Source organism: Dendroctonus ponderosae, unplaced genomic scaffold (assembly GCF_020466585.1).
Source record: "Dendroctonus ponderosae isolate FM_Combo_2020 unplaced genomic scaffold, Dpon_F_20191213v2 Dpon_F_20191213_6, whole genome shotgun sequence".
Taxonomy (NCBI): domain Eukaryota; kingdom Metazoa; phylum Arthropoda; class Insecta; order Coleoptera; family Curculionidae; genus Dendroctonus; species Dendroctonus ponderosae.
In genome coordinates this window covers 12,262,982-12,278,012 of record NW_026018814.1, presented here as the reverse complement: position 1 = coordinate 12,278,012, position 15,031 = coordinate 12,262,982, and the positions used below count along the sequence as shown (strand labels likewise).

Below are 15,031 nucleotides of genomic sequence, written 5' to 3'. Positions count from 1 at the left end.
TTTAAAACAGATTGGGAATGAAATAAACTTTTCATACTTGCAAAAGGTAGATAAAACATAAAAATGCAATACAAATTTAATAACATTTTTGAAAGTACTACTCTGGAGATAACCCCAGACAAAACAAAAAAAGGCGTTAAAATTTAAGAACGTTTCAAAATCATCAAGGGGACCCTGGTTTTTATGGCCGATTTCGAAAACAGCAACGTGGCTTTAATTTTTGCAGACGACAAAGAAAAGAAGTACCTTCAGACACATTGATAAATCGTTTATTTTCGCGACACAGTTTAATTGTCGCACTAATTAAGTCGAAGCTATTTCAATTTAGGCTTGGAGCGCTACTATTCCAATTATCACTGCATTATAATTAAAATTCCCTGGAAAATTAAATAGGCAAATCCAGATCTCGTTTGGAAGCCCGGAAAAGTTTGGAAAACGGACCTCAAAACTTAATTCTTGAATGAATCAGATAAAGGCAAATTCGTGCCTCTAAGCTAAAATAAATTTTCGCTTAAAACTATGAAGCGTTACTAGGTAGTTCTTCAAAGCATTTGAAAAGTTTCCTTGGTACACATAAAACTCTCGTAATTTTGTGCAAAATATCCTTTGCCTCTTTACTATCTTTTATTAGCTTCGAAACTTAAGCCCGCTTGAATGATGGCAACTGAATAACTTTACATAGTTTCTATAGAGCGCATATTTTGTCATATGCGACAAGAATTTAGCAAATAAACGAAACAAACATCAAAAGGGCTGAATATGAAACAACTTTGAAAGCAACGTCAGTTACTTAAAGTAGTTTGAGACAGCATGGCAGTGAGAGTTATTACATTACGCTGCCTGTTTCATTGGCAAGTTTGTAGAGTTTATAGTTTGAAAGTTTTCATTTTAATTGAGTTGTTTATTTAAATGAATAATTTATTTAAACGAATATTCTGAGCTTGCAAATTAAATTGAAGAGCTTGAAAAATGCGGTCGATTCGTTCCAATTCTCTTAGTAATTAGTTATACTCAAAATCTCTAAAGTTTCAAAAGTTCAGTTTTTTACGAAAATGTTGTAAACTTTTCCATGGGACCTAAGAATGCCAGCTTAAATATATTCATTAATAAGAATAAAATAAAAACAGTTCGAAAAACCTTTAATAAACAAGGTTCTAATATTGCACTTCTATCTCTGTAGAAGACATATTTCTGATAAATCTTAATTAACGAAAGACCGCTCGTAAGAAGCTCTTTAAATCGCTCTATCGAAAAGGATATATTGATTAATCAGATAAGTTTCAACCGTTCCCGAGCTCAAATGAAATTTCTCTGTTCCAAGAATCAATCAAAATTTGGGTTTAATCTGTTTGAAGTTCCAACACTAATGAGTATCAAAAATGGCACAACGTCCTTTAGAAGTGTGTTCAGTAAATTCATTTTTTTCTGAAAGCGAGGATTGAGCCAAAAAAATTAGTTTCAAACCTTTAGGTTTTATTAATTTTGCCTATTTGTCTTTAGAAGTCAGAAACTTGTGGTGAGACCAATTTAGTGATAGGAAGATATTTCCAAAGATTTGTATTCAATAGAAAAACTGTTTTAAAGACGAGGCAGCGCTTTATAGTTTGATATTTTACAATTTTCCATAATAAACATAAAATTCATGAAAGGCAGCACGTGCGATATCCAATCAATCAATTCCGATATTTTCAAAAATGTCTGATTTTCAGTAACTTCAAATAAGCGAACGAGAAATTATTTGAAACGCTTTTGCCTTCGAATCAGGAATATTTCCATTTTGATCTTTCCCCTTCGGTTATTTTAATCTTAAATACTAGTTGGCGTGCAAACGTACATTTTGATTAAGGTTTCTTATAAAGTCTGCGTTTATTTCTATTATTTTTACGACGAAGGAAGTGAATAAATCTTTTAGGCTAATTCATTCTTGTGACGTACACTATAATTGTTTCATTAAATTTAGACTAAGGAATTTTAATGTTTACTCTTGGACACTATTCACTTTAAAAGCTGCTTTATATTCCAGACGAGACGTTTCGCATGAAGAACAATATCACATTTTAATTAAAATCGTATGGCTTTACAAATTGGAAATTTTAAACTCGGTATACGAAATAGGCAATTAAAGCGCTTGTTTGCCTCAGTTTGAGGAACCAATTTCAGGGCAATCAAATCCTGCAACTTTACTAGATAAAAAGAACAATTCTCTATGAGCAGTTCCGTTTCTTTATCAAAGAATACTTGAATGAAAGCATTGGAAAAGTTTTTCGGTTACGTGAAACTTTGCTAATTTTGGGGAAACTTGTCCAGTTATCTGCTCCATTATTTTCCAAACTTTAATAAAAATTGAATTATTTTAGTTGCTACTCATAGTTCTAAACCTGCTGAAAACGACGAAATCCTGAAACTCGCATTTGTGACATGTTGTGAAAATGTGGAATTCATTATTAATTAGACGAAATCTCTATTTCAAGTTGGGAAATTAAATTCTCACAACTGAAATATGATGCGAGTTTCAAGGACTGTTTATTAACAAGGGGAATTTCATGGACTACTGTACATTAGTATTATGGGAGGATCCAATAAAAAACAGACCGCATTAATTTTTGCTTTGGTGGTAAATCTGAATTTTCACTCCGAAGAATGGTTGGGTGAATTCAGAAAATTATCTGAAAAAAATAATATATTCTATACGAAACTATCAGCAGAAATAAATGTACGGTCTTTGTTAGTTCTCCTATTAAATAGGATTTATAGACGTCCAGTAAAGCCTGAAAATAAATAAGCTTTATTCTCGTTTCCACAAAAAATTAATAAATCACTTAGGGCAAGTACTCGTTCAAAGCACGCTCAATTTCATTGCCCCATAAAACTCACATCAGGGATATAATGGACTTTGGGCTTTAGAACATGTATTCAATTGTACCGGTAGATTTGCCGCTCAAAAGTATTCTAATAAATAAAAAAATAATAAAAGGTTTATAATTTTCTAAAGGACGCATAGATGAAAATATCCATCTTGTAAGCAGAGGCTCCGTTTTGTTCCACAAACTATAACACGTTCTTTGGATGGCTTATCAAACCTCTTGCAAAGTTGCCCCGTTGCGCATGAAACTTTGCTAATTTCCTACGGATTCTAAAGTTACATGTTTAATGTCTTCAATTACATTGGAAACTTTTCCCCAACTGAATGATAGTGATTGAATTACCTTATTTGCATTGCTATCAAATTTAGTGTAAAATCTATATTTTGAGAAAAAGTTTCTATATTGCTGGTCGACATTGCCTTAACATTGATGTTTTAGGTGAAAATTATAACAAATTTAAACTGTAACTATAAACCTTTCATACTCACCTAAATAACAATTATAATTACAATGGAGTTGAGCAGTAAATTGTAAATTGCATATATGAAAATGCATATAAATAAAATTTAAATAATTTAATACTCAGAAGTTATGTTGAAAAATTTGGGACTTAAAAATTATATTTGTGACCAAAGTTGTATTTCAATTAGCATTGGATATCTACAGTGATTTTAAAAGTTATTTTATTATTAACAATACATGTAAGAGTAAATGAATATGTGTAAAACATGAGGTTTATATGCATAAGAAGCGGAATAGCTGTACGAACAGCAAAAAACAACGAAAAAAAAATTGCTATAATTATAGGAGATTTTAATGTCAAAATTGTTTAAAACACAAACGCGAATGTCCAGAATGTAGCTTAATTGAAAATGACAATCTGTTCTGCATGAATTGAACTTTCTTAGAAAACCAATGCCTGGAATAGGCCAAACGACCCAATAAGAAAATGAAATAGACTTTTTTATGAATTAAAATTTGATTATTAATGTTGAAATTAACTCACCTCATTCACGCCCTTAACGATCGCTCTCATGGTGGCATTTCTTGGTCCATCCACTGTTTTTCCATCATCAGTAGGCCCCCAAGAAGCACTGTAGATGTCTATGAGGTTCGGCTCATGTCCCATGGAATTGGCTTCGATTAAATCCGTCATGTAGGGCTGATCAAGCATTCGAATTCCTGCGATTTTAATGTATCCAATATAAGTTTTTTTAAGCTTTTTATTATTTTAAATAATTAAATTACATTCTGCATCTGTGTATTATACTGAATTTGCGAGCAGTCTATAAGAGAAAGGAAACTATAAAAATGTTTCCATGTTTTAAAAAAATATTTCCTATTAAAAATGCAAAATCGGAAAGATGATCTTTAAAACTTTGGTCTCATAAGCACACTCAAGTTGGCTTCTGTAATACTTTTTAAAGTGACAAAATGTAATGTAGATATATTGTAATGCGTAACAGAAATCTATGTTAAATTAGGAAAATAAATCTCCTCGCGAATGGATAAAGCAAAGCAAAACAAAGGTGTTTTTAGAGCGTGACTGGCTAATTTTCCAAGATTTATATTTTTACCTTAAACCCTTACGTACTAGCAGATTCAAGATTGCTCAAATTTATCCTGAATCAGATTTAATCGTTACAATACATACTAAAAGAACAAAATAGTTTTAATGTTAAGCATCAATAAAACACCAAAGATTTTGGTTTCCTGGTTCAAACTATAATGGAACTGCATTTTTGAAAAGTTACGGCAAAAATTTTGTCCGTTTTGAATCTATAAATATTTCATTAAAACGGCTTTGCTTGAGTTAAAATGTAGAAGAAAAGGTGTTTTGAAAAAATAACGAATTTCTTTCTACACAATATTACTTTATATAGTTCCAACCAGGGAATACCCTGTTCAACTTGAACTCTAACTTAAGTTTGTATTATATCCAGCTCTATTCGCATTGGATTTTTTACTTTCTTTTATAAGTAAAATTATTATTTGTTACTTGCATGTCAGTACTGCTGATGCTGGTTACAAAACTCATCCAATCAATGAAACATTAGAGCTGAATCAATGTAGAAAATTTCTCCGGAAATTTAGTGAAAAAATGTAATATTTATTAATCCCTAAATCTAACAAAATCTCTAAATATCTCAATAATCTATTGAGAAGTTGAAAGCAAACTTCCTAACTATTGCAAAGTTTAAACTCTCTAGATTTACGGCAAACAAACAAGTTTAATCAATCATCCAATGAACGTCCATAAATCTGAACATAGTATCATATCGATTATGTACTAAATTGATCTTAGTGTCACAACATGGACTACGGGTACTTATGGAAGTTTGTTGCAGAGAAATTGCCCTCCAACTAAATTACAACCTACTAAAGGCAAAGTCCACGTGGGAATAAGTTTGAAATGTAATTCGAAGTTAAGTTGAACGACTTCGGCTTAATACAAGGAAGAGTGATTGAAAAATATTGGATGAGTGTAAAAAAGGTTAAATGAACATTGGTGGGAAAGTTTTCCTGCTTAATTAAGTTATACTTATACTTTCGAATTATTTTTATTTAAATAATTAAAAATGAGATAAAATTGATGTTAGATGATAGAAATAATTAATTGGCCTAGAAATCTGCTACATCGTTATATAAGTAATAAGGCCAATAACTCAATTTTGCTGCCAATTTCCTTCCTCTGAATTATGCATGTTATGGGTGGATAAGGGATTTATTTTAAGAGCTTTGTTTGCTTCCTTGGAATATTAACTGAGCCTCACTTATTGACTTTGAATTAATTAATTGAAAGATAACGCTCCAGTTCACAAATGCACCATCTAAAATTCGAGTTTATAATTTTGCTAAATAATCTGATTATTTTGCATTGTCATATTTGTTTGAACTTTTTGTCTTTATTCACGAAATGCGATAGCCAAATGAACTGCAACTGTAAACTATTAGTTAAGGAGTTATATTATAGTTTTATATATTATAGTTTTGAAGAACATTTTTTGGATATTTGTTGCACTGCATTTTTTTTGCATTTTAAATATTTCTAGAAAACATCAGTTTTTGGCACATTTTAACGAACAACATTTATATGGAATTGATATAAATCTCCTTTTATGAGACGAAAAGCAACTGAATTTCACTCACCTGCAATCTTTGAATCATACGCTACTCCAACTCCACATATGCGATTATCCCTTGCAGCTGCAACTTCCCCAGCGCATCTGGTTCCATGGCTGTAAAAATAAAAATCAAAACTTTGATGTTCTCTATGAAAATAGTATGTAGAGTAAATCCAAGTGAATAAAATAATTTTTCTCAACTTCGGCACTTTTCACACATACAGATCGTGGAATCTGGCATTTTTGCAAATTCTAAGAACGTAAAATAAACGAAGAAAAACCTGTATTAACACAAGCATCAAATATATTATTAAAAACAATTGATAAAATAACCAGAAACCAGATTTTTCTGCAATATGTATAGACGTTCCCAGATGTTAGCCTTACTAATGTTTAATATAAAGCAATATTTTGCATGCTAGGTTCAAATTTAATTTAAAACTTTATAATCTTTTTCAGTTTCAAGTTACATTAGTTTTCCTGAGCATTTTTATTGATAATAAGAAATTGCTTTTATTATACCTGTTAAACCAGTCGTCTGTATATCGAGGATACGGATATGGATCGTTACTGCTGAAGTCGAAACTCGCCTTCGCATTCTGAAACAAAATCCCAAGGAGTTTTATTATCTTCGCTTTAGAAATCCCTCAAATATTATGTTGTGATATTATGATATGAAATATGTATTTTATTCTATATGCATATCTATCTGCATATAACTAACTGTCTAAGGCGGTATAAAAATGGCAAAACTTTTGGTACAAATTGCATTTTGTGTGGAAAATGCACAATTAAATTAGCAGTAGTAAATATCCAAACAAATTAGTTTTTGGAACAAAAACACCTTTTCTACTTGATTTTTTTCGTTCAAAAGCAATTTGTATTGGGATTTAAACTGTCAACCAGGATGTTTATGAGAATGTGTTCACTTTTTTACTAAGATTTACCAAAGTTGATTAAAACGCAGTTTATTTTTAAACAACCGTCCGTTTGTTTTAAGTATATCCAAAAATTTTTCCTTAGAAAAAACAGATAAATGGTTTATAAAGCAAATTTGGAAGGATTATTTGTATGCCTTGCTTTATTGCTTCCCACACATTCAAAATGATTTATTTTATTTAAATTTTTCACTACTTTATTGTTTTCGTTTTTAAGTATTTAAATTGTTTTTCTCGCATTTGACAAACTAAACTTTAACATCAGCAGGAAATATTCCAGATAATTAAACTCAAGTGAATATCATAACAATACGTACTTACATAATTGAACTTTAAATCGGGATGCATATAATCAACACCTGGAAAGAAAATCGGATGAATTAATGCGTTTATTTTAAACATACAATCTGTTTTAAATATTCGGCTGACACAAAACATGAAAAGACATTCTGCGGAAAACTTTATAAAGCAAAAATTGCACGAATTAAAGAACCAAAGGAAATATGTGGACGAAAGCATTTAAATTGTTTAAGTGAGCGATATAGAGGATATTTTCATTAAAAAATTAGCAACGTGTATCTCCTTTATTTCGTACATACAAGAAAACTTGAAGAAGTGAACGATCGTACGTTTCTTCCAGTTTCATAAGTAGACTAATATTTTTATCTTATTTACCCAGTAAATTTATTTAAAATTAATTAATCCTCCATGAATGCTTGAATTATTTTCAACGAATGTTCCTTAATAAAATCGAGTCGCAGAGCTAATTACTAACACGATATAATTACATTTATTTGCTTGTTAAATAACCAAAATTAACCATCCTTACACGTGGAATATGTTTCCCACGCAATCTCAAATTAATTGCTGTTTTTCCTTTAGAGATCACAAAGAGGAAACTTCTCAGATTCTCACTCAGAAACTTTCCTTTGTTCGGAATCCGTTTCGCGTGTTTTCTTTGCCGCTATTTATTCGCTACGAAACCAAGTCTCTGGCTTTTATAGAAAAGACGAAAAGCTGTGAAAGCTGAAGATTTCATAACATCTAAGGAATGGTCTGTTTCTATTGAACATTTTATTAGCTTCAAGTCAGATAAAAGAACCAGATTTTTAGAAAACACCTGAAGTGTGAAAGCATATTTGAACTACTGCAACTTGAATGAAACAATGAAAGTTGTTACTACTTACGATTTGTGAATGAAGTTTGTCAGTTTATATATAGAGGGTCATTTACTTCTAAGTATATATCTTAGCTACAGAAATTGAGTACGCTGCTTTATATTAGTTCATTTTATAATATTAAAAACGTAAAAAAAGTAGAAACTAAATTAAGTCTTTTGAAATGCAGCACTCAAAATCAATTTTAAAATCCATAAAGATAATAAAAAAACGAATTTCATTTGCTTCAATGTGAATGTGTCTTCAAACAGCAACTGGGAACTGGGCTGTTCAGGGTTAGTAAAATATTCATGAAACATCAATATAAGCACCGCGCTGCTTAAACTTCAGAACAAAATGTTAAAACTGCTATTGATACATTCTATTTTGAACAATAGTGAATTTGAGATAAATAAGGAAAAAATTTCACACAGTTTTCACGTAACTGCAGAAAAAAATTAACTTTTTATATACTTCTTGAAAGTGTTATGTTACTTTCATATTTTCACAGTTCTAGAGCTTCTCTTAGACAAAATTTCACATCTAGAACCATGAAGTTATAAATATTGTTGTTTTGTTTTTAATTCACAATCTGATTTTGTTTGCTAGCTAGTAACATTCTAATTATCTATATCGACGAATATGTTTTTCTATTTATCAGAAATTATCGACTTTTATTAAGACTTTCTGTTTGCGGATTACTTTTTATAGGTCGTAAATGCGGTCGTAAATTTTGAAAGCCTTAGGTTTGCTATGTTAAAATGTGGCTGTATTATTTTTAGTCAAAAAACTCCTCAAATAATGAAATTTATGTCAATACTGAAAGTGTTTCATTTAGTATTATTATAATTTAATTTCTGTATTAAAGATTTTTTTAGCATATTTGTTGTCAACTATGAATTTTTATAGCTTTACTCGTTGGTTTTTGTTTAAAACTTCTTTAAATCCTGACAATTAAAAAAAATGTCTGTAAGTTTCTGGTAAAACTGTGTGTCAAATTGCACATGAGAAAGTTAAAAACGCTGGAAAACTATGACTTTACTTAATCAGAAGTACGTTTTTTAAAGTAGGAACGAAGAATCGAATCAGTTTGAATTCAGCCTTGAGGCAAAAAAAATAAGTATTAAGCGCCCTACTTTCAATACACTTTCTTGTCAATAGAAATTTCTCTTCATCTTCTGCCAAGCTTTCGTTTCTATAAAATGTCTCACCCGATAATATATTTTCAATGTAATAATAATATATCAAACATTTTCAAAAAAATCACTCACCATCATCCATAATGGCAGTGGTAATATTTTTCCCAGTTACCCCTTGAGCCCATGCGGCCTCAACATTGAGGTCCAGTTTAGCTTTTCCGCCATTCTGCCCAGTGTTCTTCAGGTACCATTGAAAAGGAAAATAAGGATCGCTGGGATCCTGATGTGGCTGTATATTTTTCACTAGATTCTCCACTTTTAAAGGCTTGTAGCCTCGCTTAACTCTAAGAAAACCGGCTTGTTGGATAGCATTGTGGATCTGCACAGAAAAAGTTATATTAAACTAATTTAGTTTGGTTGCCTAGAAGATTTGTTTAATTTTATAAATAAACTAATCTGAATGAACTTAATTGTTTGATTAAAATATTATGAACGCCAGAATCTTGATAGAAATCACAAAAGATATAAAGCTTGACATGTTTAAAGCTCGGTGAATTTCATGGGTAAAAGATTAAAAAAAATAAACACTTCTCGGTTAATTGATATTATTCCAACAATGAACAATTCTTGGTCTTCCTATCCAGTTCAAAGTCCCTGTTGATGTAAAGCAATTTATTCCAGATTTGCATCCGAAAATATACAATTAACTAGAAAACTTGGAAGTCTTGGGACAAGCAATTTTGAGACAAGCAATTAAATCTACTTATTTACTTCAGTCAAATTGTGTTTTTTTATTACAGTCGCTTATCAGCAAAGCGGGATTTTGAAGGCTTTTTATGGCTAGTAAACCTTTTATGCGTCCTGCATTTATTTTCAAAATAAATTATTTCGCTCTTACTAAATTTAGGAATTTATACTTAGTATGTAAAACGTGTCAATTTTTATATTTTTTAAACAAAACCTTTTAGCTCCGAATGGACACGTGAACATTTTTCTAAATTTAACACGTGCAAGTGCATACGAGCTTTCCATTTGTTAGAGGTTATTAAATTTAAACGTGAAACCTGACTGAAGCATCAATAATTTTTATTTTTAGTATTTAGATTTATTAAAATATCTTTTAGCACAACTTTCAGTTACCTTTAATTACATCTTTCATTTATCCTTTTTTATAGCATGACATTATTAAAACATATTTAGTTAAAACCAGGTGCTACAAAATGTATATTTATTATATAAACTATACATATTTTGTAGTTGGTTTTTCTATTTAGAGAAACAGTACAAACGTGGTATTAAACCAAAAAACCTAACTTAATTAAGACATATTATCCGGGAGCCGTTTCTGATTGCTGTTCCTTATAATCCCATATTCCATTATGCCAAAGCGGATTTCCGCTTGACTGAGATTCCGTTTTCATATTTAATAATAACGACTTAACGGAACATCTTTTATGCTACCTATTCACGTAAACTTCTCTTTGTTCCGGAGAAAATTGCTTTATTTTTTGCTATATGCGATTGTCAACTTTATTAAATTATCCATTTATTTCCCTTCTGATATTTCCGTTAATACTGGAATTGCTTCTTTAAAGTTAATGTTCAAAATAGTATATGTGTGTGGGCGGCAGTATTATGTGTCAAACGTTATAATATTTTTAATGTTTGTGTTATCTATACAATAAAATAAATGCTGGATTTTCGTTTCAACTGAAAAGAATCACAGGAATAATAAATAAATCAAAAAATGTTTCAAATGGCAATAAAAATGAACTGGTGATTATAAATTTTGATTGGGCATATTTAGCAAACTCATTTGAATCTGATTTTATTTAATTTCTCACTTTAAAATAAATATCTGAATATGTTAATTGAATCTCAATATCAATAAATAAATCTGTCAGATCACAGACAAAATGTGAGCAAATTTTGTTCTCTATTTTTGTTCAAGTCATTTGAACTCATTGAAATGCTTTTAAAGCGTATTGGAAAATCATATTTATAAAGAATAATGTCTAGGCCTGAGTAACACTGTGTTGAGTTGCGCTTTTGAGTTTTTGCTGCTCTCTGAGTTAATGAGTTTTAACTCATGGAAGAATGGAATTTTAACATATAACAAAAAAAGCCATCAACATATTGATTTTGCGCATGCGATTGCTTGAAACTATTTGGGCTAAAACGTAAAACGTAAAAATTTTGAAGACTTAAAAGAATTTCAGAGCGATGAGGGTGACGAGTTTTCCAAATATTGATTACATGCTTTCGCTTTTTCTGGTCGTTTTTGAGAAAACCTAAATTTTGTCGAAGAAAAACACGATAACTTTGTTTCGGTTGCCAGTACTTTCCAGTAAAATGTTAGGAAAAAACGCGTTGTTCTGTTTAGAAAGAGTTTTGTTTAGAAATATTGACTTAAAAGAGAAGACACCGAAATTTATCAAAAACTATTAGGGTTTTGTCCAAAATTCGAAGCTGCAAAAGTTTCCAGAAAAAAAATTGCAAAGCTGTTCAGGATCCGAGTGTTTCAATGAAATTTATTTGATAATTTTCAAAGAAATACCTGAAGGTTGTCAGTATTTTATGTAAAAATAATACGTTTTTTTGCGCAGCAAGAATTGCTTAATAACTTAATAGAAACTTTGCTAAAACTTTAATGACCTGAAAAATATTCAGAGCGATGAGGGTAGCGAATTTTGCAAATATTTGGATTTTGCTCTGGCCGTTTTTTCGAGATAATCTTAATTACTTTCGGTTGAAAAACTGAATAAAATTATTTGGTTGTTGTGCCAAATTCGAAGCTGAAAACGGTTTCTAAAGTTCTCCACAAACCCATGAATGAGGCAAATTAAAAAAAAAATTCCAAGAAAACGCCGCATTATTGTCAAAAAAGAAGAAAACCATCAGAAAATAATGTTTTTTTTTGAGTTTTCGATTACTTTTTTTAAGTTACCGATTATGTGATTGGTTTTTGAGAAAATCTTAATGACATCCGGGAAAAAACGGGAGAAATTTATTTTGTTGTAAAATTCCTACAAAGCTATAGATTTATCTTGTAATTTTTCGCGTAAAAGTCCTCCATATCGTCATTATTTTTAAGTGCAACTTTACAAAAAAGAGCATTTTTGAGTAGAAAGCAAATTAAAAAAATCAGTCAAAACAAAAAAAATACATTTTTTAACAAGGTCTTCATAGGAATGGAGGTGACGAGTCTTCTAAATAATTTATTATAAACTTTCGCTGATTCTGTTCGTGTTTTGATAAAAAATTATTTAATTCTTGTCCCAAATTGGAAGCTAGAAAGGGATTTCGAAAGTTTTTCCAATGGAACGAAGGAGGCAAGTATTCTAATAAAATTTATTTCATAATTTTTCGCGGAAAATACCTGAAGATTGTCTTACTTGTTGAAGTATTTTTAAGGAAAACTAGAAAATAATGCGTAGACTTTTTCCCGCAAAAAACCTTTCGTCCTGATCGTCAGTATTTTTATCTAAAACTTGACAAAATCGAGTTTTTGAGTAGAAGGTAAAGCAAAAAACTGAAACTGAAAACTAAAAATCAATCTTCAGTCGTTAGAGAAATGGAAGAAAAAATTATTTGATTTTATATTCCAAATTCGAAGCTGGAAAGAGATTTCAAAACTTTTTACAAAGCGGCGAATGGGGGAGTGTTCTAATAAAATTTAAGAAATAACTTTTGGCGAAAAATACCTTAAGTTTGTCAGTATTTTTAAGTTATTTTTTTGAAAATTGAACATTTAGAAAAAAGAGTAGATTTGCTAAAACTGGAAAATTCTGAAATTTTGAAGAAATGTAAAAAATATTATTGATAAACGGCTCTTCAAATAAATCTAAAAACAAGTGAAAAAAGTCATCAACATTTTCCCAGCAATCCGCTCGCATATGTTGAATTTCATTCAAATTTTAATAAATTATCATTCAATTTCATTGCAAAGCCTGTGTAAGCTACAATTTTATTCGTGTACATTAATATAGTTCTAATAGTAATTCGCAGATAAAGAAATAAAAAGTTGAACCAAACTCATTTAATTTGCCCCTAATGCCCCTAATGCCCCTAACAAGAAAAAAAGGAAGTGAAATAAGGTTAAAAGGTCTGCATTATTCCCCATAGATAATTGTTTTTTTATTTCGGATCTCCATCATAATTACGAATGTATTTGTATTTTCAACCCGAAGCTCACCAGAGGATCTGATCTCAGTTTTCTTGTATGTAGGATGCTCCTTCTCTTCCTGGCAGGTGGAAGGGCATGATTGATGAAGTGATATTCACTTTTCGACTGTAAAACCTATAAAAAAAACGGTTATTATAAAACGAATAATTTCATTTCAAGATGTCTACTGTAACTAAAGTTAATGTTCAACTCTAATATTTCTAAACTATGGTTATTAAATACAGGTGCAAAACGGAAACTTATGGGACATAAACTATTTTCCATTTATTTGCAATAGAATCTTTTAACTCGTACTATTTTTAGTCAATCAGACTTATTGTTAAAAACCTGTCAATTTCTACGCAAATCGGTTATGAAACGTGCAAGTGCATGTGAGTTTTCAATTTGGATAGTTCTGCCTATTATTAAACGTATGAAGGTAAAACCTGAATAGAAAGTAAGGAACATTTATTTTTAACATTTTTATTTGAATTTTATTTGAAATAATGCCAGCTTGTTTTAGGACTTTTTTCACAGCATTGAACTCAACAATAGTAAATTCCAAAATGTTTCAGTATTGAGGAAAATAATATATACATAATTAAATAAATGAAAATTCAATTAAGTTCTGTTGATTTAAGATCACGAATTCAAAATATCCACTAATGATACCGAATAGAACAGGAATGATGGACAATGATTTATAAATAAACCCAACAATGCAAATTGGAGTTAATCATTTCGGACAAAATTCTACCTAACAATTCGATTTATCTGTTCGCAATGGGCACGTGCAGCTACTTTATTATGCACATTGATGGCAGTAAAGCAAAATGGAATAAATAATCTTTGGAGCGGCATTGATTCGATTTATCATATACGCAAGTAGTGATAAATTGAATTAATTTCCATTTCATAGCTACTACACATTTCCGGCAACGTGAAATAATATACTGCCATTACGGAAATGAGTTATGATTTTGTCTATTTTGGGAATCCGCGATAGGTAGACATCAAATGTTTTCTTAGTACAGTGTGTAGTAGGGAATATTAAGTCTATACAAGTGAAGAAAAAATATTGCTCCAGTACACAGCAAACTTGATTTGTAAATGTACAGTTGAAACATTAATATATGACTTCATAGTTTAATTTTTTATGACCAACCACAGTTTTTATATCGAGTAATTATGCATACAAGATGATCAAATTTGCTTTGGTATGCATAACAATTTCTTCTGGAAAATTTTCATTTCTATTTGTAATATCTGCCTTCGAAAAATTTATTTGGCTCATTTTTCTTTCGAATATTTTGTTTTAACAAATACCTCGAGTTATTATATTGATAAAAAAAATAAAATTAATATTTACTTCAACGACTAAATGAATGAATGAAGAACATAAATTTGCTCTGCGTTGATCTTGTTGTATAATGTTATTGGCCGATCAGAGTACTGTAAAATAATTCACACTTTTCCAGGATTCTATCTCCATAACCGATATAAATAAAGATTTCCATTCTTTCAGTTTCACTTACGCGCTCAATTTCGTTACAAATGCAAGTAAATCTGTCCGTGTTAAAACCAAATAATAGAAAGAAAAGCGACCAAAATATCGTTTTATAAATAATATTAAAACAGAAGAA

The 15,031-nt window shown here is 30.2% G+C and overlaps 1 protein-coding gene across 1 annotated transcript in view; it reads right to left on the bottom strand.

Annotated features, from left to right (window-relative positions):
- The window catches only part of LOC109535104 (neuroendocrine convertase 2), a gene marked incomplete in the record, with an annotated part of 36,365 nt that overhangs the window by 7,840 nt on the left and 13,494 nt on the right, over positions 1 to 15,031 (bottom strand). The window contains 6 exon segments of the mRNA XM_048667173.1: positions 3,871 to 4,046; positions 6,015 to 6,103; positions 6,512 to 6,588; positions 7,249 to 7,286; positions 9,356 to 9,602; positions 13,419 to 13,523. Coding sequence (XP_048523130.1) covers positions 3,871 to 4,046; positions 6,015 to 6,103; positions 6,512 to 6,588; positions 7,249 to 7,286; positions 9,356 to 9,602; positions 13,419 to 13,523 — 732 coding nt within the window.